General features: G+C 30.0%; 4 protein-coding genes across 8 annotated transcripts; 1 reads left to right on the forward strand and 3 right to left on the reverse strand.

Annotated features, from left to right (window-relative positions):
• Window positions 1-7,527: 7,527 nt before the first annotated feature.
• On the forward strand, window positions 7,528-9,182 carry LOC120120839 (homeobox-leucine zipper protein HAT4-like). Its single transcript, XM_039140368.1, has 4 exons — window positions 7,528-7,735; window positions 7,847-8,154; window positions 8,305-8,384; window positions 8,825-9,182. Exons 1-4 carry the CDS (start codon window positions 7,582-7,584, stop codon window positions 9,165-9,167), a joined length of 885 nt encoding a protein of 294 aa, XP_038996299.1. The 5' UTR covers window positions 7,528-7,581; the 3' UTR covers window positions 9,168-9,182.
• A 9,337-nt stretch (window positions 9,183-18,519) lies between these two features.
• LOC120120883 lies at window positions 18,520-19,674 on the reverse strand. The gene has a single exon (XM_039140397.1). It carries the CDS (start codon window positions 19,672-19,674, stop codon window positions 18,520-18,522), a length of 1,155 nt encoding a protein of 384 aa, XP_038996328.1.
• Window positions 19,675-23,206: 3,532 nt separating this feature from the next.
• LOC120120884 lies at window positions 23,207-24,131 on the reverse strand. The gene is made up of 3 exons (XM_039140398.1): window positions 24,096-24,131; window positions 23,611-23,709; window positions 23,207-23,569 (listed from the first exon to the last, which is right to left on the reverse strand). Exons 1-3 carry the CDS (start codon window positions 24,129-24,131, stop codon window positions 23,207-23,209), a joined length of 498 nt encoding a protein of 165 aa, XP_038996329.1.
• LOC120120793 (deSI-like protein At4g17486) lies at window positions 23,893-26,343 on the reverse strand. Of its 5 annotated transcripts, XM_039140321.1 has the most exons (6): window positions 26,197-26,343; window positions 25,683-25,893; window positions 25,043-25,330; window positions 24,676-24,762; window positions 24,157-24,359; window positions 23,893-24,053 (listed from the first exon to the last, which is right to left on the reverse strand). In XM_039140321.1, exons 2-5 carry the CDS (start codon window positions 25,834-25,836, stop codon window positions 24,199-24,201), a joined length of 690 nt encoding a protein of 229 aa, XP_038996252.1. In that variant the 5' UTR covers window positions 25,837-25,893; window positions 26,197-26,343; the 3' UTR covers window positions 23,893-24,053; window positions 24,157-24,198. The 5 variants fall into 5 exon arrangements, with proteins under 5 accessions (XP_038996252.1, XP_038996251.1, XP_038996253.1 ...); XM_039140320.1 differs by lacking the exon at window positions 23,893-24,053 and having other exon boundaries at window positions 24,060-24,359; XM_039140322.1 differs by lacking the exon at window positions 23,893-24,053 and having other exon boundaries at window positions 24,060-24,359; window positions 24,676-24,756; window positions 26,197-26,339.
• Window positions 26,344-27,455: the final 1,112 nt, after the last annotated feature.

Here is a 27,455-nt window from a genome sequence, read left to right on the forward strand (position 1 = left end):
TTTCGACCCACGTGTTTTTGTTAAAAGGGAAAAATTACAGTTTCGTCCCCCCATTTATTAAAGCCCTCATTCTGCCCCGATTTCCTTTCATCATACATTTCATTTTTCTTTCAATTTAGTCATTTTCTTGTTTTTATTTTTTTTATTTGTTGTTTATTTTTTTATTTTTATCTAATATATTATTTACACGTTTATATGTATATATATATATTACTTTATTTTTTATTTTATTTGTTTTCCTAATATTTTATTATTATTATTATTATTATTATTATATATATACATTTTTTTTACTATTATTTTCTTTCTTTTTATTTTTTTATTCTATTTATTTTTTTATTTTTATTTTCACTTTGTTTTTATTTCCTTTATATTAATTTTATTTCTTCATTTTTATTTTATTCCTGTTTTTATTTATTTATTGTATATGTTGTTATTATTTTATTTATTTTTTATCTTTATTTTTATTTTTATTTCTTTTATTTTCTTTATCTCATTTTTTTATTTCATTTGTTTTCTTATCTTCTTTACTTTATTTTATTTGCTTTATTTTATTTATTTTCATTATTTTTTATTCTTTTTTTATAACGCTTTTCTTGACTTTTTTTAAGGGATACGTTCTAAATCTATTAAAGGTAAAGTAGTTTGGATCGATTGTTACCCTTGTAGTTTAAACCTACAATTTTCTTAATTAAAGAAACTGGAAATTATGTAGTACCAAAATGACAGTTCAATGGTGTTAACCATTCATTGACTGTAACCGACTCCCGAACCCGACACATTTCTAGTAAAACGCAGATCAGGTAAGAAATCGAGGTATCCGATCAACCTATTTGTCGAAAAATAAATAATCGGTGGCAACTATAACGTTTTTTTCAAGTCGAATCCTAATTTCTAGCCCACCCGAAAGACTGTTCCGACAATAGGCAACAAAAAACCTGAAGTAAAATGACAATAAAACTGATCAAGGGACCAAACCACATTCCAATAAAACTTAGAAGCATTACAAATATGATTTTTCTAGTGACCAAAATAAACAAATATAGAAATTAAAGGATGGAGGAAAGGATTCTCCCCTAGGCCTACAAATCAAACTAGTGGAGGGAGTGAAACGGCAATTGGAGTTTTATTAAAACAAATGATCGAACCATGAACCTAGAATTCAAAAAAGGTAAGGATTTAACTTCTACACAAAAAGGAGTTTGCTTTCTTTGACCATTTTCATTCAATGCTTGGATTTTATGGGTTTTGTTAATGATGTTTTCTTTTAATTTTTGATTTGTTTATTTGGTTTAGTTGGGTGAAAAACAGTGATGGCTTAGAGGCTCACTGGCGTCTGGCGTGGAGCAGGTGGCTAAGGTTTAGGGTTATAGAAACCCTAAAATTTTAGTTAGGTTTTGGGTTTAGTTTTGGGCTTCATCCGGACGAAACTTGGTAATTACAATTACAGTAATAAGTTGTGCAAGTTGATTAGTCGTCCAATCACGTTAGTCAATATACTTCTACTATAAAGATTAAGAGATAAAATAACTCTTTAGTCTCTCACTTCAATATTTTTTTAATTTAGTTTATACTTTTTTATTTAAAAATATTTAAGTCGTCAATATTTAGGAGAATAATTGCGTTACTTAAATTTATTTTACGTTTAATATGAACCTTAAACTAAAATAATAATAATAATTTAATTATTTGACTAACGAAAAATAATATTAAATATTACGATATTGATATTATAATTCATGGTGTTGATATGAAAGTACATAATGAATGATAACATGGTAGATAGGATTAGTTAATTGTTTTAGAAAGTTTGAAAACTTATTTAATTTAAAATATAAAAATATAAAAATCAGTTAAATTTAAAGTATAAAATATTACAATATTCAAAAATAAATATAAAAATTTTAAAATAATTTTTTTAAAAATTCAATAGTCATATTCGTGTGGGCTTAGCTTAGAACGTGGTGAATCCATTGCCATAGTCATACGTGTATTTATATTTGTATAATTGGGGAGTCACCTTTTGGAGTTAGTTGCGTTGGCATTATCACTTGTTGTTGGGTTTGATACATATATAAAAAAATTTCAATTTTCACTCATTATTATTTAAAATTTATTATTGATAAAAATATAAAAAAATATATATATTTTAGAAACTTTTAATCAAGTAATTTTGAAATATTTATTTTATATAATTTTTTTTTTTAAATTAATATAATCATGGTCAAAGTTTTAAAAAATTACTTTTAAAAAATCAATAAGAGATGTATTTAGCGGGACGGAGGTAGTAATATTTATTCAGATATTTTAATTATTTGAAAATAAATGTTTATACCTCTATACATGTGATGTTCGAACTTGAGATATGTATGTTGTTTTTGTCCTACTTCTCTTTTAAAAAATATCTTTTTTAATTAAAAAAAATGATTCTTATGAATTTCAAGATCCTAATAGTAAAGCATATTAAAAGTTTATTTAATACATATATCTTTAATACATTTAATATATCTTCTCATTAAAAACCTTGTTAAAAAAACTTAGTAAGATAAAATCTTAATTAGGAAAAAGAAAAGCACAATATGTATTTATTCTCTATAAAAAAACAATATGCATTTATTCTCCGTTGAGCTAACATTACATATGATTTGGAAATCTTAAAAAGAATGAATAATATTTTTTTCCCTTTAAAAAAGAAGGTTGAACTAAAATGAGACGTTCAAACCCTAAAAAGCTTAATGCCAGCTTAACAATATATTCTGAAATTTTAATAACTACAAGTAGACCATGTTCTTCCACAGGGGATCTTATTATTATATTCCAATCAAGAGGGGAAACATCCTCGTTTGTAAAGATGGCAACAAAATAAGTAAATGTTTCTTTTGCATGTTCCAAATTGATTAATATTATTTTTAAGACAGTTTTGCATGGGGTCGTGGAAAATATATTTTGAACATCAAATGGAATTATATTTAAATATATATATATATGATTATAAAATAATAAAAGATAAAATACATTAAAATATGTTTTGATAAAAATATATTTAAATAATCATTTTTATGAATATATTTTTAAAAATTATAAAATAATCATTAAATTTTTTTTAATAATTATAAAATAATCATCATATAATAAATAAATAAATATAATATGAATTACTTTTAAGATCTAATAAATGATTAAAGTATCATGTGCCACCATATACAATTTGTAATTCCCAGTTGTATAGCAAATACGCCGGCAAAATATGCTTCCCACGTAAAGAATTCCGATTCCTATGAAAATTCCAGGAGGTACCCCGCACGTGAAGGCTTAATTAAAAATTATCGATAAAGGGTATTTGCGTCAATTTAATCAAGCCGTACGATACCACACGTGCATTCCAACTCAAGTTTTAAACATCGATAAAACCGATTTAAGTTTAGATGATTTGCTTAGCCAGCCGTTAATCACATGGAGACCAGCTCACCCGGTCTAATTGTCCCAAATGTCGGACCCACTACAATACGAGAATAATGTTAAAAAAAATAAAGGAACGTGAGATCGACGGGTGGGATCTACTTTTTCTGATCATCCGACGGGTGGGAAAATAATGAGGGAAATGATTTAGGTTTGACCGTTAACTGGAAATCCAGCAAATGACGGGAAATACACGTGTGGGTGAAACGAGATACACGTCTGCTTTTACTGTCCGTCGTAGCATGAAAATTCGTGCGCCACGTGAAATGCACATGAGTGGTAATAATGGAGGCGCACGCAACTCTTTCTTAGAAAGCGCGACCGACAACCGGGGTTAATATACTATAATAATCTTCTTTTCCATTATCATCTTATATAGTAAAGAGAAATAAATATTAAGCGTACGTTTATTTAACTGGAAATATTTTTAAAAAAATATTTTTTGAAAAATGAATTATATCTTATGAAAATATTTTTTAGAAAGTGTAATATTTTCAGAAAATATTTTACGATATTTGGAATATGTTGTTTATATCTTTTTTTATTAGTTAATGAATTTTTTAAAATTTATTTATTTCAAATATTAAATACAATAAATAATATTTTTATCATAAAATTTAATATTATTATTTTTAAAATATTAAAAATAATTTATTTATTATTAAAATATTATTTTTATATTTTTATTAATAAAAATATTAATATTGGTATATTTTATTGAAATAAAAATATTATAAATTATATTAATTATTTATTAAAGTAATAGTGTTATATTATATTTTAAAAATATTAATTAGTATATTTTAAATATATTTATTAAAATATTATTAGATTATTATATTAATATTAAATATATAAATAATATTATTCATTAGCAATAATTTAATAATATTATTTCTATGAAATTAATAAATAATATAAGTTTTATTAATAGTTTATTATATATTATTAAAATAAAAATATAATATCTTATATTATTATAATATAATTGATTATTTTTTATAATATTAAAAATATAATATTATATTAGAAATATTAATAAAAATATTTTAAATATTTTAATAATTATTATTTTGATTAAAATGATATTAAAATATTTTATTAATATTAAATTCATAAAATAAAATTATTTTGAGTATTTATTATTTGAAATGAAAAGTTCGAAAATGACTTACGGAAAATCAGACCGTAAGTCATTTTCCAAAAAAACACAAAAGAAATTATATTGACCAGGAAAATATTTTACATTGACCAACCAGTTTTCATCTGACCAAATACTAAAAAATGAGAAAAATATTTTCCGAAAAATGTTTTACGCAAAACAAACCTAAATTTCAATTTGAATTAATAATTAGGTCAAAACAACATCTAACTATGGTTAGCGATAATGATTAATTATTATCTAAGCAAAGCTGCATATCCTTCAAAATTGTACTCACTAAATCTTGTATTCGATTCAATTAGTGATAACACGTTATTGTTAAGTTCTATAACGATTCTTCTAATCACGAAACTACAAACTAAATTAAACTATTCCTTTAAAAACGTTGTCTGAGTAGTAGTACAATAATTGTGAAAGATCATGCTTTAATTATATGTAACAATTTATTGGGAAGATTACGAGCTACATTAACATTATTAAAACACACTTGCACGTGAGGGTAACCAACAAACATGTTTCATGATTATGGGTTTGATTCCTGAATTTACGCTTTGACCGGAGAATTCAATTCATTTCATTTTTATATTTAAGACAGTAATATGATTGCAACCCTAAATAAATAAATGTTTCTATCTTTTAAATACTCCATTAAGATAATAAGATTAAAATTTATTAAATGATTTTAGTGATTGATGAGAGTATTATTTTTGTTAGAAGTTTGTGATTTAAGTAATCTTGTTTATAGGATATATATGTTTATTGTCAATTAATTAATTTTTTTTGAATAAATATTATATTATAATCATCTCATACTAGTAAAAACAAGATAATAAAATTATGCTTTTTTATATTTTTGAAAGTATAAATTATACTACCCAAGTTATTTATATTTTTCATTTGGAGACGAAACTAGGTTTAAGTATCACGTGGAGTTAACTTATTTAACTTTTAAAAAGTAAATATATAATAAGGATTTAAATTTGAAAAAAAAAGAACAAAACTTAATATATTCAAGTAATAGAGACATAAAGTATCATTTGACAAAAATATTGATAAGAGGAACTCATCTCAAACATTACCTCCCTCACTATATTATTTCGAAAAACAAAAGTACCTAAATTCATCATAAAAGAACATCAAATAAATGATTTATATATATGTTTATTTCTAAGGTTAATTGCATGATTGATCATTTTTATTTATGTTTTATTCACTTTTCTCTATTGATTTAAAAATATAATATATGATCACTTCTATTTTTATTTAATTAAGAGGTAGTCATTGAAAATTAACTGCAATTAGATTTTTAATGAATTATTGATGTGACATAGTATATATATATATAATTAAAATGGATAAGTTAAAAAAATGATCACTAATATTTGAATATATTTTTATTTTTCTACTGAAGTTCTAAAATTAACAAATTGGTAGATACCATTTACGGAGCATGTGGCTACTATTGAACTTGGTGATGCGCGAGTGAACAGAGACACAACAAATGTTAATGAGCTCAAAAAACAAGTTATTTGGTCTACATACTTATCATGATAGTTGGCCAATTTATTAATTTTGAAATTTCAGTGAAAAAACAACAATTTATTCAAACATTAGTCAACATGTGGCATATATAGTTGGTTTCATATGATGTGTAATGCTATATTAAAAAGTAATACGTGTCCATACGTAGAATTAAGTCATTCGTTTTAATTTTTATGCTAACTTTATATTATATGTTAGACGCAAAATCAGTGATATAAATGTGGAGTTTTTCATATGACATTCATCTGATCGATTGTTGGAATGTTTTTAAAATGATATTTGAGTAAAGAATCACATATAAACATATATGCCATTTTTAGCGTGAATATAAGCAAATGAATGGTTTTGGCATTCTAGACCTACAGTTGTGGCTTAGAGCTAAGCCATAGTATGGACAATTATTATGTCTCTTGGTGAAACATTTACATCATTACATGTATAAAAATAAAAGAGATGATGTGTTTATTATTGAAAACAAATTTCTCGAGTGTCATTGATTGCATAGACAGCAATTGGCCTCTTCCCTAAAAACCAGGTTAACTTGTCTGTAAATTTTAAGGTCAAAAAAACAAAAACAAGTGATGACCCCAACCCCATTTCAATAATTAACACAAAAACTACTGCGTTTTAAGCTTTAAAAAAAGTTGGAGTGTATTGTTTCAATCATCACCATCCACTCATGATTCGATTGTTGTTAAAAGCATCGGTTCCCAGCCATATATATAACATGGCCCCCACAGATTGGGGATCAAGGTCGTTGGTCGAGAGGAATGGAGAGTGAGGTGTTCAGGTGGAGTAATGGCCCAATGGTCGGTATTCAGAAGACAAATAATGATATCATATCTTATCGCATTTATTTATTTTTATTTCTCCACATATTTGCACATTTCTATGTTATTTGATTTTATATTTAAATTTAAAAAATCAACTCAAACAAATTTATTTTTAGACCGATTATTTCATGAATTATTTTATTATACCAGACGTCAATCAATCTTTTTTTTTTGGCTAATAATTTTAATGTTTTAAAAATTGAACGTAAGATTTAATGATATCTTAAAATAATTTATTCAGAAATAAAGGATGATAGAGAATGTAGAAGGGAGACAAGCTGAGCGGAAGTAGGCATTATTATTATTATTTGATCAGAAAGCAGTAGGCATTATTGTGGCCTCATGACAGCAACTCATTATTCAACCGACTACTCTCTTTCTATATAATCTTCATTTCCTCTTCCAACATATCCATCACTTTTCAACTCATCGTTCAAACTTACCATTCTCTTTCTTCTTCTTTCTATGTAAGCTTCTATACCTCTCCTTACCCATCACTTTTCAACTCCCCCAACTTCCAAATAATTTCCATCTCTAAACTTACTACGCAAGTAAAAGAGTGTTTGGCAAAAGAGAAAAATAAAGATGCTGGGAAAGGAAGATCTGGGTTTGAGTCTTAGCTTGAGTTTCCCTCAGATTAACCACTCTTTACAACTAAATCTTAATGCTAATTCTTGCTTTTCAACTTCTGGATTAACCCATAGCAAACCCTCATGGAACGATTCTTCTTCTCCTTCAGGTTTTTTTCCTGTGTCTCTTGATCTCTTCCACGAAAATTAGTTTTTTTTCTCTCAATATTCATATAAAATCTAAATCCTTTTTCTATATGAAATGTTTTTATTTCATGCAGATCATAACTCGGAGGCTTTTAAGGCCGAGAATGGATCACTTTTTAGAGGAATCGACATGAACATATTGCCATTGACAGTCGTTTGTGAAGAAGCTGGAGTTTCATCTCCCAATAGCACGATATCAAGCGTGAGCGGAAAAAGGAGAGAGAGAGAAAGTAACGGCGATGATCTCGAGATTGAGAAAGCCTATTGTCGTGGCATCAGCGACGACGAAGACGGACACACTTCGAGAAAAAAACTCAGACTTTCTAAAGACCAGTCTGCTATTCTCGAGGAAAGCTTTAAAGAACACAGCACTCTCAATCCAGTAAGTAGCAATTATAAGGGAAAATTTCATATCAAATTTACTGTTTAGTTGCTAAGAATATAACTATTTTCTCAGTGGCGTAACATGAATCATTTGGACTTTGTTTTGGTAATAATACTGAAGAACCGATGGCTTTTACTATATTTGCAGAGGCAAAAGTTAGCATTGGCTAAACAACTGGGGTTACGACCCAGACAAGTTGAAGTGTGGTTTCAAAACAGAAGGGCAAGGTAAGAATTTTCTATCACTTTTTGGGCGCTTAAGTAATTTTCCCTTTTCTGAATATAACGATAAACTACGTGTTTTGCCATCTAACTATTTTTATAGTCTAGTATTCGTCGTCCAACTAATTTTTTTCAAAAAAATCATAATTAATATTAGGTTTTAATTTTTTTTTGATAATCTACCATAATGATCATAAATTAATATTGTATTATCATTTGATATTTTATTAACAGTTATTTTTTCAACAATAAATGATTAAAATGAAATTAAAACGTATAGTTAAGTATAATTTGAAAAAATAAATTGTTAACCAAAATAAAATTATAGGAATAGTTACACTGATTGTAGTAGATATAGATCTAAAATGAAAAGGAAGAGACGGTTATGTCCTTTTTGTTTGACGTGAATTTACTAAACATAGGACTTGGGAATTGTTTTTATGCAGGACCAAGCTGAAGCAAACGGAGGTTGATTGTGAGTTCCTCATGAGATGCTGCGAGAATCTGACGGATGAGAATCGGCGGTTGCAGAAGGAAGTTCAGGAACTGAGAGCACTGAAACTGTCCTCCACGCAGTTCTTCATGCAAATGGCCCCACCGACCACCCTCACCATGTGCACATCATGTGAGAGGGTGGCGGCCCCACGCAACCCACCATCCACCACCGTCGATCTACGATCCCATCATCTCGCCAAAAACCACCACAGGCCCATACCCTTTAGCCGTTGGGCTCCAGCCGCCACGATCGTGGCTCATAGACCGTCCGATGCTCTTCGTCCTCGATCATAATTATGACCTATGTGAAAGGGCATTTTTGTCCAAGAAAATATCATGTGTATTGTTGTGGGTCTTTCGTGTTTTGTATCGTCGGACCCAACCAAGCTTTTGACACATTTAGTTAGTTTAATTTTTTTGGGTGTTAATTAGTGATGCTAATTACATCTTCCTCCTTCAATTCCAGTGGTGGGGGGAAGATACAACTTTGTGTGTAAAGTAAACTGCAAATGTCTAAATACTAAATTTGACAAAGCTTTGAGATTAAAAGTTTAAAGCAAATTCACGTTCCAAATTCCATTTTCAACTTACAAGGATTCTCTTTTCTTGGTTTATTTTCCTTGCATAATTTATAATTTTGGGACAGTTACATTGTATTTAAATTTAAAAATTAAATAAATTAATTTTAAATATTTTATTAAATTAAAATATTACAGTGTTTGAAAAGCTATTCATAAAAGAATAAAAATTTAATTAAGTGAGATGGTTTTAGTTTGATAAAGGACAACTGGTTTTTTCCATCATTTATTAGAAGTTATGGTTAAAACAAAATTTAGCCCTCTTTGATCATAGTTTCGTGGAAAGCGAGCCTTTACTTAATGAATGTTTGCGTACAAGTAGGGCTGTAAAAAGTTGACCCAACTTGTAAAATTGACTGAAATCGACTCAAGTTAAAATTGTTTTTAACCTACGCTGTAGAGATCCGAAACCGATTCGAGTCAGAACTGGTATTTACCTGAATTCGAGTTGGACTTAGAAATTATAGATATGAACCCGACCTGCACCCGACCTGAGAACGACCTAAACCCCAATTGAACCGAAAAAATGATACCCAAACCCGACCTACATCCGACTGATATTAACCCGAACTAGAGATTGACCTAGAAAATAACTGATATTACCCGACCTGTTTTAAACCTGAAACCTGACCTGTAAATGATCCAACTTGTTATTGACCTGATCTGATATTTACCTGACTTGACATTTACCTAACTTATATATTACCATGGACGAAATTATAAGATTTTAATAAAATTATAAGTTTTTGAGTTTATGATATAACTAAAAAATTAATATGATTAATTTTTAAATGTTATAATAAAATATTTATTATGATAATTAAATTACCTATTATATAAAATTATTTAATAAAATTATTTAAATGTAAATTATATAAAACATGATTAATAAAAATATTGGCATTGAACAATGATTAAATGTAAATTAATATAGTTTAATTTATGTAAATTATATAGCTTAATTTATGTAAAGAAAAATAATATTAATAATATAAGTATTTATTATGTAATTTATATTAGCGTTTTACATTATTAATACAAATAATTTTGGCAATGAAATGATATTTAATTTGATAATAAATGAATATTGGTATTGAACGTGATTAATTCTCTAAAATATAAAGATAGACTATACATTTTAATTTTGTAAAGAAAAAATATCTAACAATTATAACATACATAAAACATAATATAAAAGATAAATTTAATTGATAATGATAATTTAAATAACATTTGATATAAAATTTGAATAACATTTGAATTAATTCAAGTTGAATACAATAAAATTAAGAGAGAGAGAAAATAGTGTTTTTTAAGCTCTCATATCTTATAACAAAAATGTTATAAGGCTAAAAGTCTAATTTTGCTACTAGAAATTTATTCATCGAGCTTTTGTATCGGAATAGCTGCCAACATTGCAATAACATGACAAAATAAAAGCCTTTAATTATTCAAGTTAGTTCATACTCATTTTTAATAGTTTTTTATTTCATCAAGTATCTTTGCAAAAGAATCATCACCAATAACAACAATTTTGTCATTTGAAAAATATCCTGAGGTTGTTGATGCAATTTGAAAATTCCAACATTCAATTTTTTCACCACATAAATGTTATCACACATTTTATCTGAGTGGTGACACACACATGTCATTTCATATTATAGTATAAAATATAATAAATAATGTGGGCATAGTATATATATAGTATAGCTTAGGTATTAAATACATTACATCATCTAGTTTCATTTTTTGCATAAGGTAGTGTGCATATTATATAGTTGCATATATTATGTATTATAGTGTATTAAATAATAATTGCATGTTATTAATTCATGTGGTATTGCATGTTATTAATTCATGTTGCATTGCATGTTATTAATTGATGTTACATTAGGTGTTAAATAATTAGTATGTCACATTGCATATTATATGGTTCATAAATAGTAGTACATGTCATATTAATTTCATTTGCATAATTAGTATTTTAGTTGCATGTTAGGTTAATTCACATTAATAGCCCATTTATTTTGTTGTTATGAATAAGTAATAATAAAACCCAAATATAAGTCCATTTGCATTAATGCTAGTTCATTTACATTAGTTTACATAGGTACAATACATAAGCCCACTCTTTTATTACAAATATATATGCATTATTAACAAAAAACAAAAAAAAAGACCCTAATCTAATGTGTGCCATCGATTTTGTGATGTAGGAGGGAAATTTTGGCTTTGATTTTTAAATTCAAACAATGCATTAAATGACTCAACTTTCAAGGGAGCTTACATCACTTATCCATGTCTAAAAGCACAAGCAAATCCCAACCCTTGATAAGCCTTGATCCAAAGGCCATGAAAGCTTTAATACAAGTGAAACAAGCACAAATTGATGAGGACCCTTGGATGGAAATCTTGATCCAATGGCTCCCATGCTGGCATGTCATTGATCCATGGCTAAGAAGCACAAAGCAATCTAAGCCATTGGATCAAAAAATAGATCCAAGGGCCAAGATTGTGTCTTCTCCAAATATTTCAAATTATTTCAATTTCATCCCTATATAATTTATATTAATAAACTATTTATAATTAATAATAATATAAATTATATATTAGAATTAATATTAATATAATTAATATTAATATTAACTTATATTAATAGAATATAGTTTATAATTTGTAATTAATATCAATATAAAATATAGTCTGTAAAATTAATATTAATATAAACTATATTTTATAAATTATATAGTATAATTTATAAACTATAGTTAATATAATTAATATTAATAGAGTATAGTTTATAAACTATATACTATATTAATATAAATTATAGTTAAGAAATTAACATTAATGTAAACTATATAGTCATTAATATAAACTATAGTTTATAAATTATATTCTATAGTTTATAAAGTATAACTATATAGTACACTAATATAAACTATAGTTTATAAATGATATACTATAGTTTATAAAGTATAACTATATAGTACACTAATATAAACTATTTTTTATAAACTATAGGTTACATATATAATTTATATAACATATAAATAGATTGTATATATACATATACTATAAGTTATATATATATAGTTTATATATACTATACATAGTTTATACATACATGTACTATAAGTTATATATATAGTTTACATGTATACATATACTATAGGTTACATATATTAACTATTGTTTATAGACTATAGATTAATGTTACATACATAATTTATATAAACTATTTTTTATATAAATTATATATGAATTATCAACTATGTCTATACATATATAGTTTAGGGTTTAGGGGTTTAAGGTTTCTATAAACTATATACTTTATTACTTTATATTGTTTATGCATAGTGTTTTTATAAACTATATAAGTAATTTACTTTATATAGTTTTTATATATATAGGTTATATATACATACATGTATTATAATTTACATATATAGTTTAGGGGTTAGGGTTTAGGATTTAGGGTTTAGGGTTAAGGATTTAATGTTCATGATTTAAGGTTTAGAGTTTCTATAAACTATATACTTTATTACTTTATATAATTTATGCATAGTGTTTCTATAAACTATATATATATATATATATATATATATATATATATAATATATATAGATTTCTTATATTAATTATACATACATACATACATATATACTATATTAATATAAATTATAATTTATAAACTATATATTTTATATAGTTTATACATATATATATAATATTAATATAAATTATAATTTATAAACTATATACTTTTTATAGTTTATACATATATAGTTTACGTACATAGTTTATATATATAGTTCATATAAACATAATTTATATATATAGCTTATAATAATTATATAGTTTGTAATATAAATATAGTTTATATATAAACTTATATTATATATATATATTTTTTTTCAATTTTTATATGAATGCAATTTACTATATTTTTTATTATTTCTTCACATTTTACATTTATTTCGATTTCATCCTTTTGTGTTTTTTAATTTATTTCAATTTTAAGTCTTTCACTTTTATATGTATTCAATTTAGTCCTTAAATTTATATTTGCATCTTCATTTGGCCCATTATTAGTTGTTATTTATATTTTGTAATTGACTCATGACTTTTTAAATGAGTATAATTTAGTCATTTTATATTAATTTAAACCTCACATTTTAAATTTATTTTGATTTGGTCCCTTACCTATGTGTGTTGTTTAATTTATATTTTAAAATTTTATTTGTAATTTTACATTTCTTCAATTTTATCCTTAAATTTATATTTTTTTACAAAATTGACCCATGATTTTTTTTGTAATTTACTCGAAATCATATATAATTACAACTTGCAATTCAACAATCACGAAAAATGACAAAATAATTAATCCAAAAATAAAAACAACCCGACCTGAACTCAACCCGTATCCGGTAAATATCAGACCTGAATTTTATCTGTCAATGATGTGACCCGATCTGAATGAGATCCGACTGAAGTCCACTTGAACCTGAATTAACATGGTCTTTATCTGCTTCGGACCTAAACTGACATCGATCTAAACTGAAAATAACATGATCTGAACCCGATTTGGATCTGGTGTAAAATCAACCTGAAATGACCCGAACTGATTTGACCTGTACCTAACCTAATCCAAGTCAAACCATCAAATTGACTTGACTTGACATGTACCTAATTTTACCCGACCGACCAAGATCAGAGTGAAACCTGTCCGATTACCTGATTTTACAACCTTACGTACAAGGGATGAAATCGTTATTACAACTGAGGTAAAATGGCACCGTTTGGGATGCGAGTAGGGCGGTAATTTAAATTAGAAAGATGGTAAGTTATTCAAATTGATTTAGTCAAAGTTCAGTTAATTTTTAAATCGAATAGAGTTAATTCGAATTTAAATTTGACTTGAATTTTTAATGAGTTGAAACGAATTACTTGATACATGATTCAAAAAGTAAGTAACTCAAAAAATATGTATTAAATTTTTAGTTTTTTGAATTAAATTATTATTAATATTAATAACATTTATATGTTGTTTTTAAGGTTTAATATAAAATTAAGTGTTCAAGCTATACCACCTTTTTTATATAGGTGTCTAAATGTTTTTGGACAATTCAAGTATCTTATGTTATAAACTTTATCACTTTAAGTACCTTAACCGTAATGATCGTTAAAAAAATCCGTTAAAATACATGTGTCATATTTATATTTTTTAAATAAAAAATTCATTTAAAAATATTCCCACGTTCCTCCCTCTTCCCATTCGAGCACTCGTCACACTGAACAACCCTCATCGTCATCTTTTAATTCAAGATCAGTCGTCGATAGACACGAGGAGTATCTCTGTCCCTTTTCTTATACTTTAAATTTTCGTATTGGGGCAATACGCTTTAAGTGAAGGGGTCAAGTGGGAATTTCACCATGCTTATTCATGTTGGTTTGATGGGATATCTCGATGCTTATGAATTTTTTCTTGTCTTGGTTAACTTGTTAGTTTTGTCATAATCCCTTATTTACAAGCTTGAGTTGATCTTTTTATGCATGAATAATTGATTTGAGTTAACAAAAATGATTTGATGAAAAGCTTTTAACCTTGTGGTATAATTGTTAGCGTTGCTTAAATATGAGCTTGTGCTTGTTTGACTAATGATATTGATGTAATCTTCAAGTGTTTAAATTTTTGAAGCGGTTGTGAGCGCTTAAAGTTGTTTTGCAACTAATGGGCGATTATTGTGGTTAGTCCAATCGAAGACTAAATTTCTAAGATTGACTTGGGAATATTGATTTACCGGAAGTAAAAGTAAGTTACAAGGGTTAAGCCTTGTAGACTATAACAAGCATGAATTCGGAATTAAAATCCCTATTGATGATCGAAATGAATTGAGGAAGAGTGAAGCCTCAGGTTGTTTTTATCCATTTGCTTTTCTTTAAAATTTATTTTATTTACTTTCTTTTAATTCTTGAATTTTCTACCTCTCAATTTTAAGCCCCCTTTATTTTATTTATTTTCTTTTCAGGATCAAAGTAAATCAACGTCAGAAGTTCCAAAGTCCCTGTGGATCGATCATTCTTCTCTTTACAACACTTTATTTTATTTATTTATTTATTTATGAGAATAAGGAATTTTTATTTGACAATTACGACTCTTGTCAATACCTAGTGTTATGACCAATCAGGAGATGATCGACGACATATAGTTAGTCGTTCGTCGATGGATGGGTGGCCGAAGATGAACAACAATTAGAGTAAAGGTGACTAGAATAAGAGATTTTAAGAATTTGTGGTTATTTTTAGATTTTAAAATTGTTTAAGGTTGTTTTAAAAATATTAATTTAATGTTTTAAAAATATTAATTTAATGTTTTAAAAATAAATTATTAAAAAATATAAGGCTTAATTAGAAAATAAGTTCCTAAACTATACTATTTTTTCCAAATTGGTGAATAAACTTTTTTCGATTCATCTAAGTGCCTAACGTTACAAACACTACCATTTTAGTGCATGAGGCATAACTACCATTAAATTCTATCTTTAAAGGACACATGTTCCATTCAGATAATTTTGAAAATTTTATTTAAAATAAAAATTTAAAATTGTATTTTTTTTAAAAAAGCCCTAAAATTTTCAAAATCTTAAAAAATCCTCAAACTTTGAAAACCCTAAATTTAATCCCTATACCAATGCTATCGTCACCCTTTACCATAGTCGTTATCATCGACTAAACCTACCCCTATTGTGCCTCTATTAACGTGATGAACAACCACTAATGGCATGGTTTAAATCAATCGACGACACAACATTTGGGAAAATAATCATGACATTTACGTGATCTGACGATGCAAGCAACAACAAGGATGATGTCAGCAAAAAAGGGAGGCGACGTTGGCAACATCGATAACATCAACTATGGTTGGGATTTGGGGTTTGGGCCAGGGTTTTGTGGTTGATTTTAGGGACTTTCAAAGATTTGAAACTTTTTTTGTAATTTTAGAAAATTAGAGTTTTTTTTTTGTAAATATAATAATATTTTTAAGTTTTTTAATTTAAATAAATTTTTTAAAATTTTATAAAGGTGACACGTGTCTTTTAACAATAGTTACGATCCAGACACCTAAATTGATAATGTTTGTAAAGTTAGGTATTTAGATGAACCGAAAAAAGTTTGGACACCTATTTGAGAAAAAAGGTCTAGGTGTTTAACATCCATTATGGCCGAGACACCTAAAGTGGTAATGTTTGTAATGTTAGGCACATGGATTGACTGAAAAAAAAGTTTAGGCACTTATTTGAGAAAAACGATATAGTATGTGCACTTATTTTTATATTAAGACTGTTGAATTAAGATTTTGATATAAAAATAATTTGCAAAATTGGTTTTGGACTTAATTGAATTTTTCAAAAATAATTCAAAGTCCAAATTAACTTGAAAAATATGTTTTAAATGTTTTCCAACTTAGTCGAACCTTTTCAAAAACATATTCAATTATTTTCGCACTTTAAAGTCGAGTTTCCAAGCATTTTTGGCTCAAAGGATTAATTCCTTAGCAAAAGAATCGATCCCTTTGACCAAATCGATCCCCTTGAAACAAGATCGATCTCAGTCCCTCGATGAAAACGGTTGATCCTTTCACCAAAAGGATCAGTCCCTCGATGAAAAGGATTTATCCCTTCCCTTAAAATGTCGACCCTTTCTTGCAATGGCCAAATTATTTAAACAATGGTCAACCCCTTTCACCAAAGGATTGATCCCTTGTATATTAAATGTTGTTTTTGGTTGTAGGTAATGACTATAATGATCATCATCGGCTCCAAACAGCTAGAGTTGATAGAGAAAGTATAAATTGAAGGTCAAAACATCCCAAGATCAACAAGAATAATATTCATCAAATATACTAATATCAAAAAAGTGTTCTTCCTTCATTCACTTTGTCAACTACATTATTTATTTTGCTCAAGTGTGATTTGGGTGAGTGCTTAAATTGTGCGAACATATTTACCTTGTGATGTTTTCTTAATTGTTTACTTTATTTGTAATTCCTCTTGTGGAGAGAGTCTAAGCAAGGTTTTAGGGTATAAATCCGGTGTGTTGTTGTAAGGTTACACCTTATCCTCAAAGGTTAGCAAATCTAGTGGATTTGAGAAATCCTTAGTATGAATGTTAAGGTAGTTGATGTAGACTTGGTTTAAAAGTCGAACTACTCTAAAATCGTTGTAAAAATCTTTTTATTTTCAGTTGCTTCCACAAATTTTTTAAAAGGCCAATGTACCCCCTCTTGGCATTTTTCGTAAGAGCTAACAAAACCTTTTTTTTAAATATAATATAAGGTTTTTATGTACTTAAGGTTTAAGATTGAGCTTGAGTTTGATATTCAATTGAGCTAAGTTTGAGAATATTTCGAGTTTAAGTTTTTCAAGTTTGAGTCGAATTTCAATTTTTGATTTTTCGAATTGAGATTAAAAGTTTAATCTTGTGGGCTTTTGAGTCGAGTTAAACTTTAGTTTTTTATTTTGGTTCAAGCTGAGCTTAACAGTTTTAATCTCGTGAGTTTTTAAGCGAGCTGAGCTCAATTTTATAATTTTTGAATGGAAACGAACCAAAACTACTCATTTACTGCAGTAGGCGCAAAGGTGTCGAAGACCACAAGTTGATGGATAAAAAGCAAACGGGGATGGGGCTGTGAATAGCACCGATGGTGCTGTTGCAACCAGGGGGCCTTGGCGTACAGTGGGATGATCATGGCCGATGGCTCTATGGTTTTTCCAGGAGCCTTGGCGTTGGTTCAGTCTTACAATCTGAACTTTGGGCTATCCTCAATGTTATCAAACTTACATGGAATATGTATTAGCCAACATCTGATCAACTCACCTATAATTTAATTGAACTATCCTTGAAATATATAGACATCAACTTAGATTGAAGTAAATAACCTACACAATATTTGTATACCCATCACCTTAGATTCATTAATGCTATTAAAGTAATGATAGAAGCAGAAGATTATTTTTTTTATAAAAAGAAGCAAAAGTGTAAAAACTGTAAAGCTCGATGTGTGTTCAAGTAGAGTTTCTCTTAAACTGGACACTTGATCGCTTAATAGAATCGATCCTCTGCAGCCTGATTTGCTCTCTTACTTTGGCTATGAACTCGTCTGCCTTCTTATCCACATCGGAACCCCCATCATTTCCACTGCTTGGATTTGCTTCCTCCTTGTTTGGGCTCCTTTCGATGCTTGAAACGATGGGAGTTTCACCAGCTCCATCGTCCTCACTCTCCGAATCATCGTCACTAGTAGTTTCGACCATCACCTTTTCAAAGGAAACCTCATTACGAGTCGAGGAAGAAACAGGTTTCAATGACGGTGGTTTTTGAGTCATCGGTGGTGGCGGAGGAGATAGGGACGACTTCGGCGAAAATTGAGGCGGCGAATGGGGCAACTTTGGTGAAGCAGACATGGAATTGGACCGAGACAAACGCATGCTTTGGGACCTAAATGACCCAAATTCATTATCTTCTTTCATTTCCTTTCTTCCGGATCTTGAACGCCATGGAATTGGTGAAGGAAGAACAACATTATTATTCTCACTCCATTCGTACCTTTTGGAACTCAACTTAGAATTAGACCTCCTAAGAGGGTTAGAATTTGCACGACTTCCCCTACTTGTCTCGTTCAAAGCACGCGATTTCAAGCTCCTAACAGGCAAAAGCAAAGGCTTTTCAGGGTTTCCAGGACTAGAACTTGTGTTTTCATCAACAACACTGCGTTCTTTAGCTACAATAACATGAGGTTCGTTCCTATAGTAAAGGCTACTCCAGGTCTGGACCTTGATATCATCAGACCCAGATAAGTTTTCAGCTTCTTCATCGAAAACAGATGAAACCTGAAGGAATCTGGATATCAAAGACTGTACGTCTTCAAACTTGGATTGATTGTTATAATTTTCCTTCTCTGTTTCATCGGTTCGTCGGCTAAAAAGGCCGTAAGAGACTGCTATGCCAACGAATAGAAGGTGAAGAAGCTCCCAGTTTCTATTGAGGAGGGTTTGGTTGATGAACTCGGGCGCTTGTGAGGGCAAAACTTGGATTACAACCCAGAAAACGAAGACCAGGAGGGCTTTGTAGAGGAAAGGTGTATAATACTTACTCGGGTTTGCTTGGTTTTGTTCTTTTACTGGTAACTGGTGTTTTCTGTAGGAGTTTACATCTTCCATTGAAGAAGAGGGGAAAAAAAAAAAAGAGTCAGGGAGCGAAAGAAAGGTTGTTTTGGTTTGTTTGTGGGAGAAGAAAGCATATTTGAAGGTAAGCATTGGTTAATGTTGGTGCTTACTTTTTAGCCTTTTTGATGACTCAGATATTCTTGGGGTCCTTGCTTTTAAGGTAAGGGAAATCAAGTTGCCTCACGTATCATCCATTGCAATGAGATTTTACAGGCAGCGATGGTGAGACGACCCTACTACTGTGGTTACCTAAAATTTTTAAATTTTAATATTTTTATTCTTTTTATATTTATTATTAATTAAATTCTATTTTTTAAAATATTTAAAATATTTTTTCCTATATATTATAAATTCATCTTCTAATATAAAATTAGGTTTCCGTCCTATTTAACGAGTCTACTGGTATTAGAAAAAAGCAATCCAGGATCTTCACATCATGATATATGCTTTTGTTTCCGACATTTTGGAGGCAAAAAGCTAAAAGAAGTTTGCATGTTGAGTCATCTAGTTGGACCTGCAATCTGCAATATTTGATAAACATATCCTTGCCTTTTCTTTTCACTTTATTATATCAGCATTAAGGCAAAAAAGCTGTTCCAGAAAAAACTTCCTCAGCTTAGCTCTGATATATATTTGTGGTGGGAATTGCTCCTACCGGAGAAAAGAAGAATCTGAGTGGGGGATTAGGGGCAAATAGGTTGCGTCTAGCTAGCCAGGATTCTTCTCTGGACTGAGTACGCTAACTTCCTCTTTGGTGAAATTACCTATCAGATCTCTCTATTATGAGGACCTATTCAAATTACTCCCTCTACTACTAAATAGATAAAAGTTTTCTTTGACAGAATTCAGTTGATATATATGAATTTAGTTCTACAATTATATCCGCAACTATTAGACGGATGAATTGACTCAAATGTAGTATATGTTCAGAATCTTTCATGATCATTAACAATAAATATACACTTTACAAACACACTTGCTCGAACTTGAGACTTATGGAGAGAACAACAACCATTTTTATCACTAAAGTCACGTAATAAATTCGTTTGAATATATTTTAAATTAAAAGAAAAGTCCGAATCTAGTCATTTCTTCATCAGCATACTTGGAAATACTCAAAATACCTTTCCTAGGAGCAGGAGCAGCCCATGTGAAGAGAGTGTGAAAGTGGTGCCCAATTCCATGCAAGGTTTAATTAAAGATTGAAGATAATGATAAATCCTGATTAACTGAACAAGCTTGATAAGGTATCGTGCTTTTCTACAATTTGGGTCGGAAAGTTAAAAACTTTGGACAATGGATCTGATTCCTTCACAACCAATCCATTCAAATTCTTTCACTCTCACTACCGATCAAAGCTTGAAACAACTTTTTTGGCCTTCCTCAATTATTATAATCCTTAAACTTTTACTTTCTTTTTTAATCTCAGAATTTTTACTTTTCGTTAAATTAACCCGAACATGACGAAATAATTCGTTTTTAGATATTATTGAAGCTCACAAATGTTATCGTTATAAAAAAAATGTTAAAGAAATGAATGTTGAATCTGCCATGGAAGCCTAGAAGGGAAAATAAATCATAGTAGCTGGAACCATTCATATCTCTACAAATATGAATTCGTATCGTATTCTGGTGCTAGCAGACTGTGTATGTATTCATAATAAACGCAGTTGAAGGCACCGTTAGGTTTTTCAGTTTTAATTTCAACGTTATTGTACATGATCTTTAATGAATTCATAATTCAGTTCACACAATACTGTGTAAATAAAAAAATTTAAGGATATGGCTTAATCTTCCGCAAGTCCAAGCAATTCCTTAATGAAGCTTTGGGGCCCAACGGTAGGATGATGATCCATTGAGTACGAGTTTGGATGACGCTTTTTCCTGCAACAAAACCACTACTTGCTTTCTATCACGGGCTTACCATGACCTTGCGATGAGATCCCTGAACTTCGACATAACTACTCCGAATGCTAGTCGCCGGAGATTCTGAGATGACCTCCGGAGACGTTAATGTAGTGAACCTTTCCTGCATCAGCGAAGGTTTTTAAACCAATCCAGGCCTCCTCGTAAAGCTTTATTTGCATAGATATTGACGTGAAATTATGTGAAGCATAATACTAAACTAGAAACTGAGGGTTATTTTAGGGGAACCAAGTTGAACTTTTAAAATTCTTGAGGTACGAACTTGAATTTGTAAAATTTCAGAGGCGAAAATAGATTTTTAATAGAAAATTCGTAGAAAAAATCTAAAATATATAGTAATTTTAAATTTTCAAGTACCATCCTCGGTTCATCCCTGTTGCCACAATTTGTTGCTATCCTAGATAAGTATCAGGTCATAATTCGAATTCATACATCAACAAGATATAATTCAGTTTCAATCATAACTGAAAAAAATGAACTTTTGCATGGAAAAATACCGTACATCTTGAGGCCGAATGACCGGCTTGAATGCCCCATCTGGGTAAAATCCGAACCACTAGGTTTCCTTTGGTATCGAAACAGTGTCATGCTCAAACTGTTTGAGTTGAAGATGAGCTGGATTAACCGATAAATTTGCAGAGTTTAACATTATCCGTAACCCGTGGAACTTCAGCAATGAACTTGCATTCGTCAAAGTAATAAATCCAAACTCGTTTATATCTTTTTACTTCGCAAACGTCTTAGTAAAATTCATCATTCAAATTGTAAGCATCTTCAGATGAGCTCAATTTGAATGAGAAAGGCAAATTGGTAAGAGTCAAAGGATGCTGGATATGGTTTTCATGATCCGCAGTTTTGGGTATTGAAGGATGGCATTGAAGATGCATGTTGAAGTTGCACGGAGAGCCGATGTTTTTGTAACAAATGTGACAGACATGGTTGCTGGAGTTGTTGAAGAGAGTGAAAAGGTGACTATGAGCGTGATATTTAATGAAGGGTATGCGGCTAACGCACTTGGTATGGAGGTTAAAATCGCAGTTCGAACATCGGTAGACTAGAAGAAGTGCGTGAGAGTACTTCTTGGACCATGCACAGCACAGCAGGGGGTGGTGTCCTTTTGAGGAGGGAATGAGAGCTTGAGAGGGTGTTTGGTGTGCAAGAATTGTGAATCTTCCGTGCTTGAAGGCTAACTCAATGGGTGTAGCCCTCAAATGGATGTCGGAGTTGTGGTGAGCCAGTTCTCACGTGCTTTGCATCAAACCTGACTAAGAATGGAATCCTTGGCCACTTCTAGAAGTAACTTTAACGGACGTGGATGGGTGAAATGCTGAATCTCCTTGGCATTTTTGGAGTTTGCTGTAGGAAGGCACAATTGCCATCCAAATAGATTTTACACTTTTCTCAAAGAAAGAGAAGCCTAGGCATTCTTTGTCATCCAAATAGATTTTACACTTTTCTCAATAGAAAGAGAAGCCTAGGCATTCTTCGTCGCATCCACGACAACAACAGTGAGCACTTGTTGCAATTGATAAAACGACTGGTTGATCTGTCATGGAGCTTCCATTGTGCATGATTTATGGCCATAAAAGTTGCACTTCTCTCAAATATAAGCAGGATCAGATCGAAGTTCCCTACATACATCACAGCAACTACTTGTAACATCTTCATTGTGACTATCAGAAAGCTTCAACGGATGCCTATGGTTGAAATTATAAATCATATAGGCACCTGGAGATGTCAGGGTCGGAAGCAGCGCACATTTTGCATCTAATCTGAAATGATATCTTTCATAGCCAAACATCAAGCTCAAGAGAGACTTATGATCATCGCAACCGGCACACACATACATGTATGTGAACAACATAAGTGGGTATGGGCAGAAGAAATGATTGGCCTTTGGTGGAATGGTCGCCATGCAAGTGTTATGGAGGAAGGAAACAGTTGCTGAATCGGCGACCATAAACTGAATCATAGCAGAGGTTTTCACATATGGCAACAGCAAACCCTATCTACCAAGTTTATATCAACAGGTTTCAACGGATGCTGATGAGTGAGATGTAGAATGGCTAGGTCATCCTCAGCATCTTCAGACTCTATGGGAGGCTTGAGGCATAATACACATGCATTTGGAAATTACATTTGTATTTACAAATGTCGCGGAGGCCATTGCCCCGATCGAAACAACCATAACAGTATGAAGATTTCTGCAATGCAAAGCAATGCAGATTCATGCATTCATGACAACAACAAAAAATTCCAACTTTCATCTTCGATTAACATCGAAGCATATAAATGGAAAAAAGCCAGAACACAATATTTTTCTGAAAAAAAAGATGAAGGAAAGACATCTAATGGTACAGAATCTGATCACCCATGTTTTAAGGGTTATATGGTAACAAATCTAGACCTTCATGCGATAGCGAAGGAGATATTTAAGCCTGGCCGACTTTTTTAGAATAAAAATGAAGTGCATAGCGTCATCACTATACCTTGAAGATATCTGAATCCGACAGTCTTTCTTGCATTTGGGAACATATGCTAGAAGAACTAATAATGACCCACACGAAAGAAACGATTACAGTCCGGAGGAAATCATAGTTCTCTGGTAAGCCTCCCTGTCTTTTCTCTGATAAATGCAACATCAGTATCTGGTATAGTCAGCAGATGATGATTCGAATTGTCTTCCTCGCTCTCTGCTGTTATAGATGTTGCAGCAGAATCTAATATCTCATCATCTGCATCAGAAAAATTATCTTGTTAAAAAGTTATATACTAAAAAGGAAATCCCAACCAAAAACGAAAATTCAAACATAAGCATGCATATAACGACCGATGACTTATCCCATTCCAAATATAACAATACTGCGCATAATTGTTACAGCTCAAGTTAGCAGAACATCTCCATTGTTTTCAGGATCAGAAACTATTTGCAAATGCATTGTCAGAACAAGCTTATGAACCATTTGGATGACAGAAATAAGTTCATTTATTACATCAGTAAGGATTAATAAGCATAAATTTCCAAATGAAAACAATAAGTTAGAGACACGGTGACCAGAAGAAGTTTACCAGAATATGCACGATGATCAGGAAGATGTCGAACTGCATTAACCTGAATGTTTTCCGGAAGCAGACAGTTACAAAATGAACCTGAAACTTCAAAAATTTAATTGATCAGATCAATTAATTGCGTGGTGTGCTGGACCACGCAAACCGTGGTTACATAACGTAGAAGTCTTAGAGCTTCAAATAATGATACGAACGATCCAACTTCCAAGCTGGGCAATTAGGAGCTATAGTTAAGGCAATTATCTAACAACATATGCTTTTATAACTATGCTGTCTGAATATGCAAATTTACCACACTAGAAGCCACCTTGTAAAATAATCACATCTTCTCGGATGACAAGAACAAGAAAACAGGCAGTTTTCTCACCTAGTCTAGCCAGCCTGTTTACCCACCCAGGAATACGTTTTCCAGTGAGTTGCAGGCACACTTCATCAGTGAAATGGTTGCAATTCTTAGCAATCAAATGATACGTGTCCCCATGGTATTTTTGCGAAAGCTGTTCCATAAATAACTGAAATTCTGAACAAGACATGTTAGTGCTGCCCAATAATACTGATCGTCTGAAGATGAAACCAGGACAACTTCTTGGTTCCACCTCAAACACTCCACTTGTAGGGTACTCATGTGCTCCAAAGCCATACTCCAAACCATATACTGATTAGCAAATAAGACATGAAACGTTAATGACAAAAAGGTTTAGAAAATAAAACAGCAGTGAAAAGAAAACAAAGACTAACCATGTATGAACGTTATTAAATTGTAGATAACAGGAACTGATGACTAGATAATGCTACAATGTCGAAATAACTTGCATGATTTGTTTACAGACATTAATAAACCATTAGATCCTATTTTACTACATTATCTTTTTCAGGGAACCCCATCATATCCTACAATGCTTGTGAGCCAATATTCATGTATCAAATAACTAAACTCGTGTCGGAAACAAGAAGTGCCAATTGACAAAATGCACGCAAAGAATGAAAACATAAAGGATAAATTCTACCTTCAATACCCGAGTGGAAAACCCCAAGCCCGAACCAGTAAAGATAGTTATTTAAAGGTGTGAGATCATATACATTGAGATACACCAAAGAGCCATTGCTTCCCCTGCTACTCTGCCCCCTTTTCAAACTCGAATTCGATGGAAACAACCACATTATGCCCTTAAATATCTAACTTTGATTCTTCAATCTATTTCACAAGCTCCTCATTCTCTGCATTAAACCAAGAAAACTAATATATGATGGATCGTACCAATAAGGAATCTAAGGTAATTTAGTATACAATTAAGTCTCCACTATTCAGCATAAAAAAACTTGAATGAAGCAGATAAATCCAGAAAGAAGAAATTCCCAATAACCAAATTAGGTTACAAAGCAAGACAAACTAATAATAACAGCTTTTGAGCGTTGGGATTTTTCCAAATAAACATTGAAAGACAGCAACACACAGCAAAAAAAATAAAAATAAAACTAAGCATAAAAGAAATCTTAAGAAAGAAAAGAGGTTGAATTTACCTTAGAAGAAGAGGAGGCCAGAGAGCTTAAAGGTAACAACGTTTGGGATAGTGATAAAAAAGAGAACGGATTTTCTTTTTGTTGGGGGTAACTCAAGTCTAGCAGCTCTCTTGTTTGTCTTTAGAAATGGAATGCACAGATAAAGTGAAGTTGAAGATCAATTTGTTGGTATAAATTGTAAAACAATTTAGAATTTAGAATCGTCAGTCTTTCAATGTTTCTGCGCCTTTTGGTCTCTTTCGATTTGACTTTAGGTTTCCAGAGATAATTTGTATTTTTTATTATGAGTGAAGGTAAAGTCTAAACTGTATTCTTCTTTTGGCTTATATATATATATATATATATATATATATATATATATATATATAAAATACTTGAGTTATATATTTTTTTCTCATTCAGCATTAAGATGTTTAAACTTTTTTCAATTAATTAACAAATATAATTTTATAAACTTATCATTTTTAGTGTCTCACTCAACCATAATGAACGTTAAAATTTGCTAAATAAAACGTGTCATATTTATATATTTTAAAAAATTTATTTTTTAAAAAAATTTAAAAATATTATTATCTTTAAAAAAAATCTAAAATTACAAAAAACCCAAAATCTCTAAAAATTCTTAAAATCATTCCTAAAATCTTTAATCCTAATTATCTCCCTCGTCGGTCACCAACGTTGTCGTTGTCTTTGTCATCTCCCTTGTTGGTCATTGTTGTTCTTGTCGTTGGGTTTGTTGGGTCTCGTAGTCATCATGATTTTTTAAAGTTTTTATTGACGTCAGGTTCTAAATTATGGGTCGTCAAGTTCATCTTGTTGCCAGGTGAAGGTTTGATGACAATGGCAGCAAACGTTGGTGATTGACATGAGTATAAAGATTGAAATTAGAATTTTCAAAGTTTTGGATTTTTTTAAAAGATTTTTGAAAATTTTGAGGATTTTTTAAAAATCAAATTTAGTTTTTTATTTTAAATGAAATTTTCTAAATGTGACACGTATCATTTAACAAACGGTTTTAACAATCTCTATGTCTAAAGTACATAAAATGATAAATTTCGTAACATTAGATTACTTATATCGGTCGAAAAAGATAAACACCTAATTAGAAAAATTTATAATATAAATATTTTTTTATCTTATGCCTATTCTTTTTGAAAAAAGAACGAGTATTTCATCATAGTATTAAAATTGATCGCAATGGATGACTTTTAAAATAACTAAAATGTACTTCAACAGATAAAAACGAATATTGAATATTT

The sequence above is a fragment of the Hibiscus syriacus genome, unplaced genomic scaffold (assembly GCF_006381635.1).
Source record: "Hibiscus syriacus cultivar Baekdansim isolate YM2019G1 unplaced genomic scaffold, ASM638163v2 tig00110348_pilon, whole genome shotgun sequence".
NCBI lineage: Eukaryota > Viridiplantae > Streptophyta > Magnoliopsida > Malvales > Malvaceae > Hibiscus > Hibiscus syriacus.

What these genes read in the sequence shown, in the direction of transcription:
- LOC120120839 (XM_039140368.1), top strand. Translation starts at nt 7,582, where the DNA reads ATGCTGGGAAAGGAAGATCTGGGTTTGAGTCTTAGCTTGAGTTTCCCT. An exon ending in AACACAGCACTCTCAATCCA is followed by an intron (nt 8,155 to 8,304) that starts GTAAGTAGCAAT and finishes CTATATTTGCAG; the next exon opens with AGGCAAAAGTTAGCATTGGC. An exon ending in TTTCAAAACAGAAGGGCAAG is followed by an intron (nt 8,385 to 8,824) that starts GTAAGAATTTTC and finishes GTTTTTATGCAG; the next exon opens with GACCAAGCTGAAGCAAACGG.
- LOC120120883 (XM_039140397.1), bottom strand. Translation starts at nt 19,674, where the DNA reads ATGGAAGATGTAAACTCCTACAGAAAACACCAGTTACCAGTAAAAGAA.
- LOC120120884 (XM_039140398.1), bottom strand. Translation starts at nt 24,131, where the DNA reads ATGCAAGAAAGACTGTCGGATTCAGATATCTTCAAG. An exon ending in CGGATTCAGATATCTTCAAG is followed by an intron (nt 23,710 to 24,095) that starts GTATAGTGATGA and finishes TTATGCCTCAAG; the next exon opens with CCTCCCATAGAGTCTGAAGA. An exon ending in ATATAAACTTGGTAGATAGG is followed by an intron (nt 23,570 to 23,610) that starts GTTTGCTGTTGC and finishes GCTATGATTCAG; the next exon opens with TTTATGGTCGCCGATTCAGC.
- LOC120120793 (XM_039140321.1), bottom strand. Translation starts at nt 25,836, where the DNA reads ATGTGGTTGTTTCCATCGAATTCGAGTTTGAAAAGGGGGCAGAGTAGC. An exon ending in AAACAGGCTGGCTAGACTAG is followed by an intron (nt 24,763 to 25,042) that starts GTGAGAAAACTG and finishes AAATTTTTGAAG; the next exon opens with TTTCAGGTTCATTTTGTAAC. An exon ending in TGATCATCGTGCATATTCTG is followed by an intron (nt 24,360 to 24,675) that starts GTAAACTTCTTC and finishes CTTTTTAACAAG; the next exon opens with ATAATTTTTCTGATGCAGAT.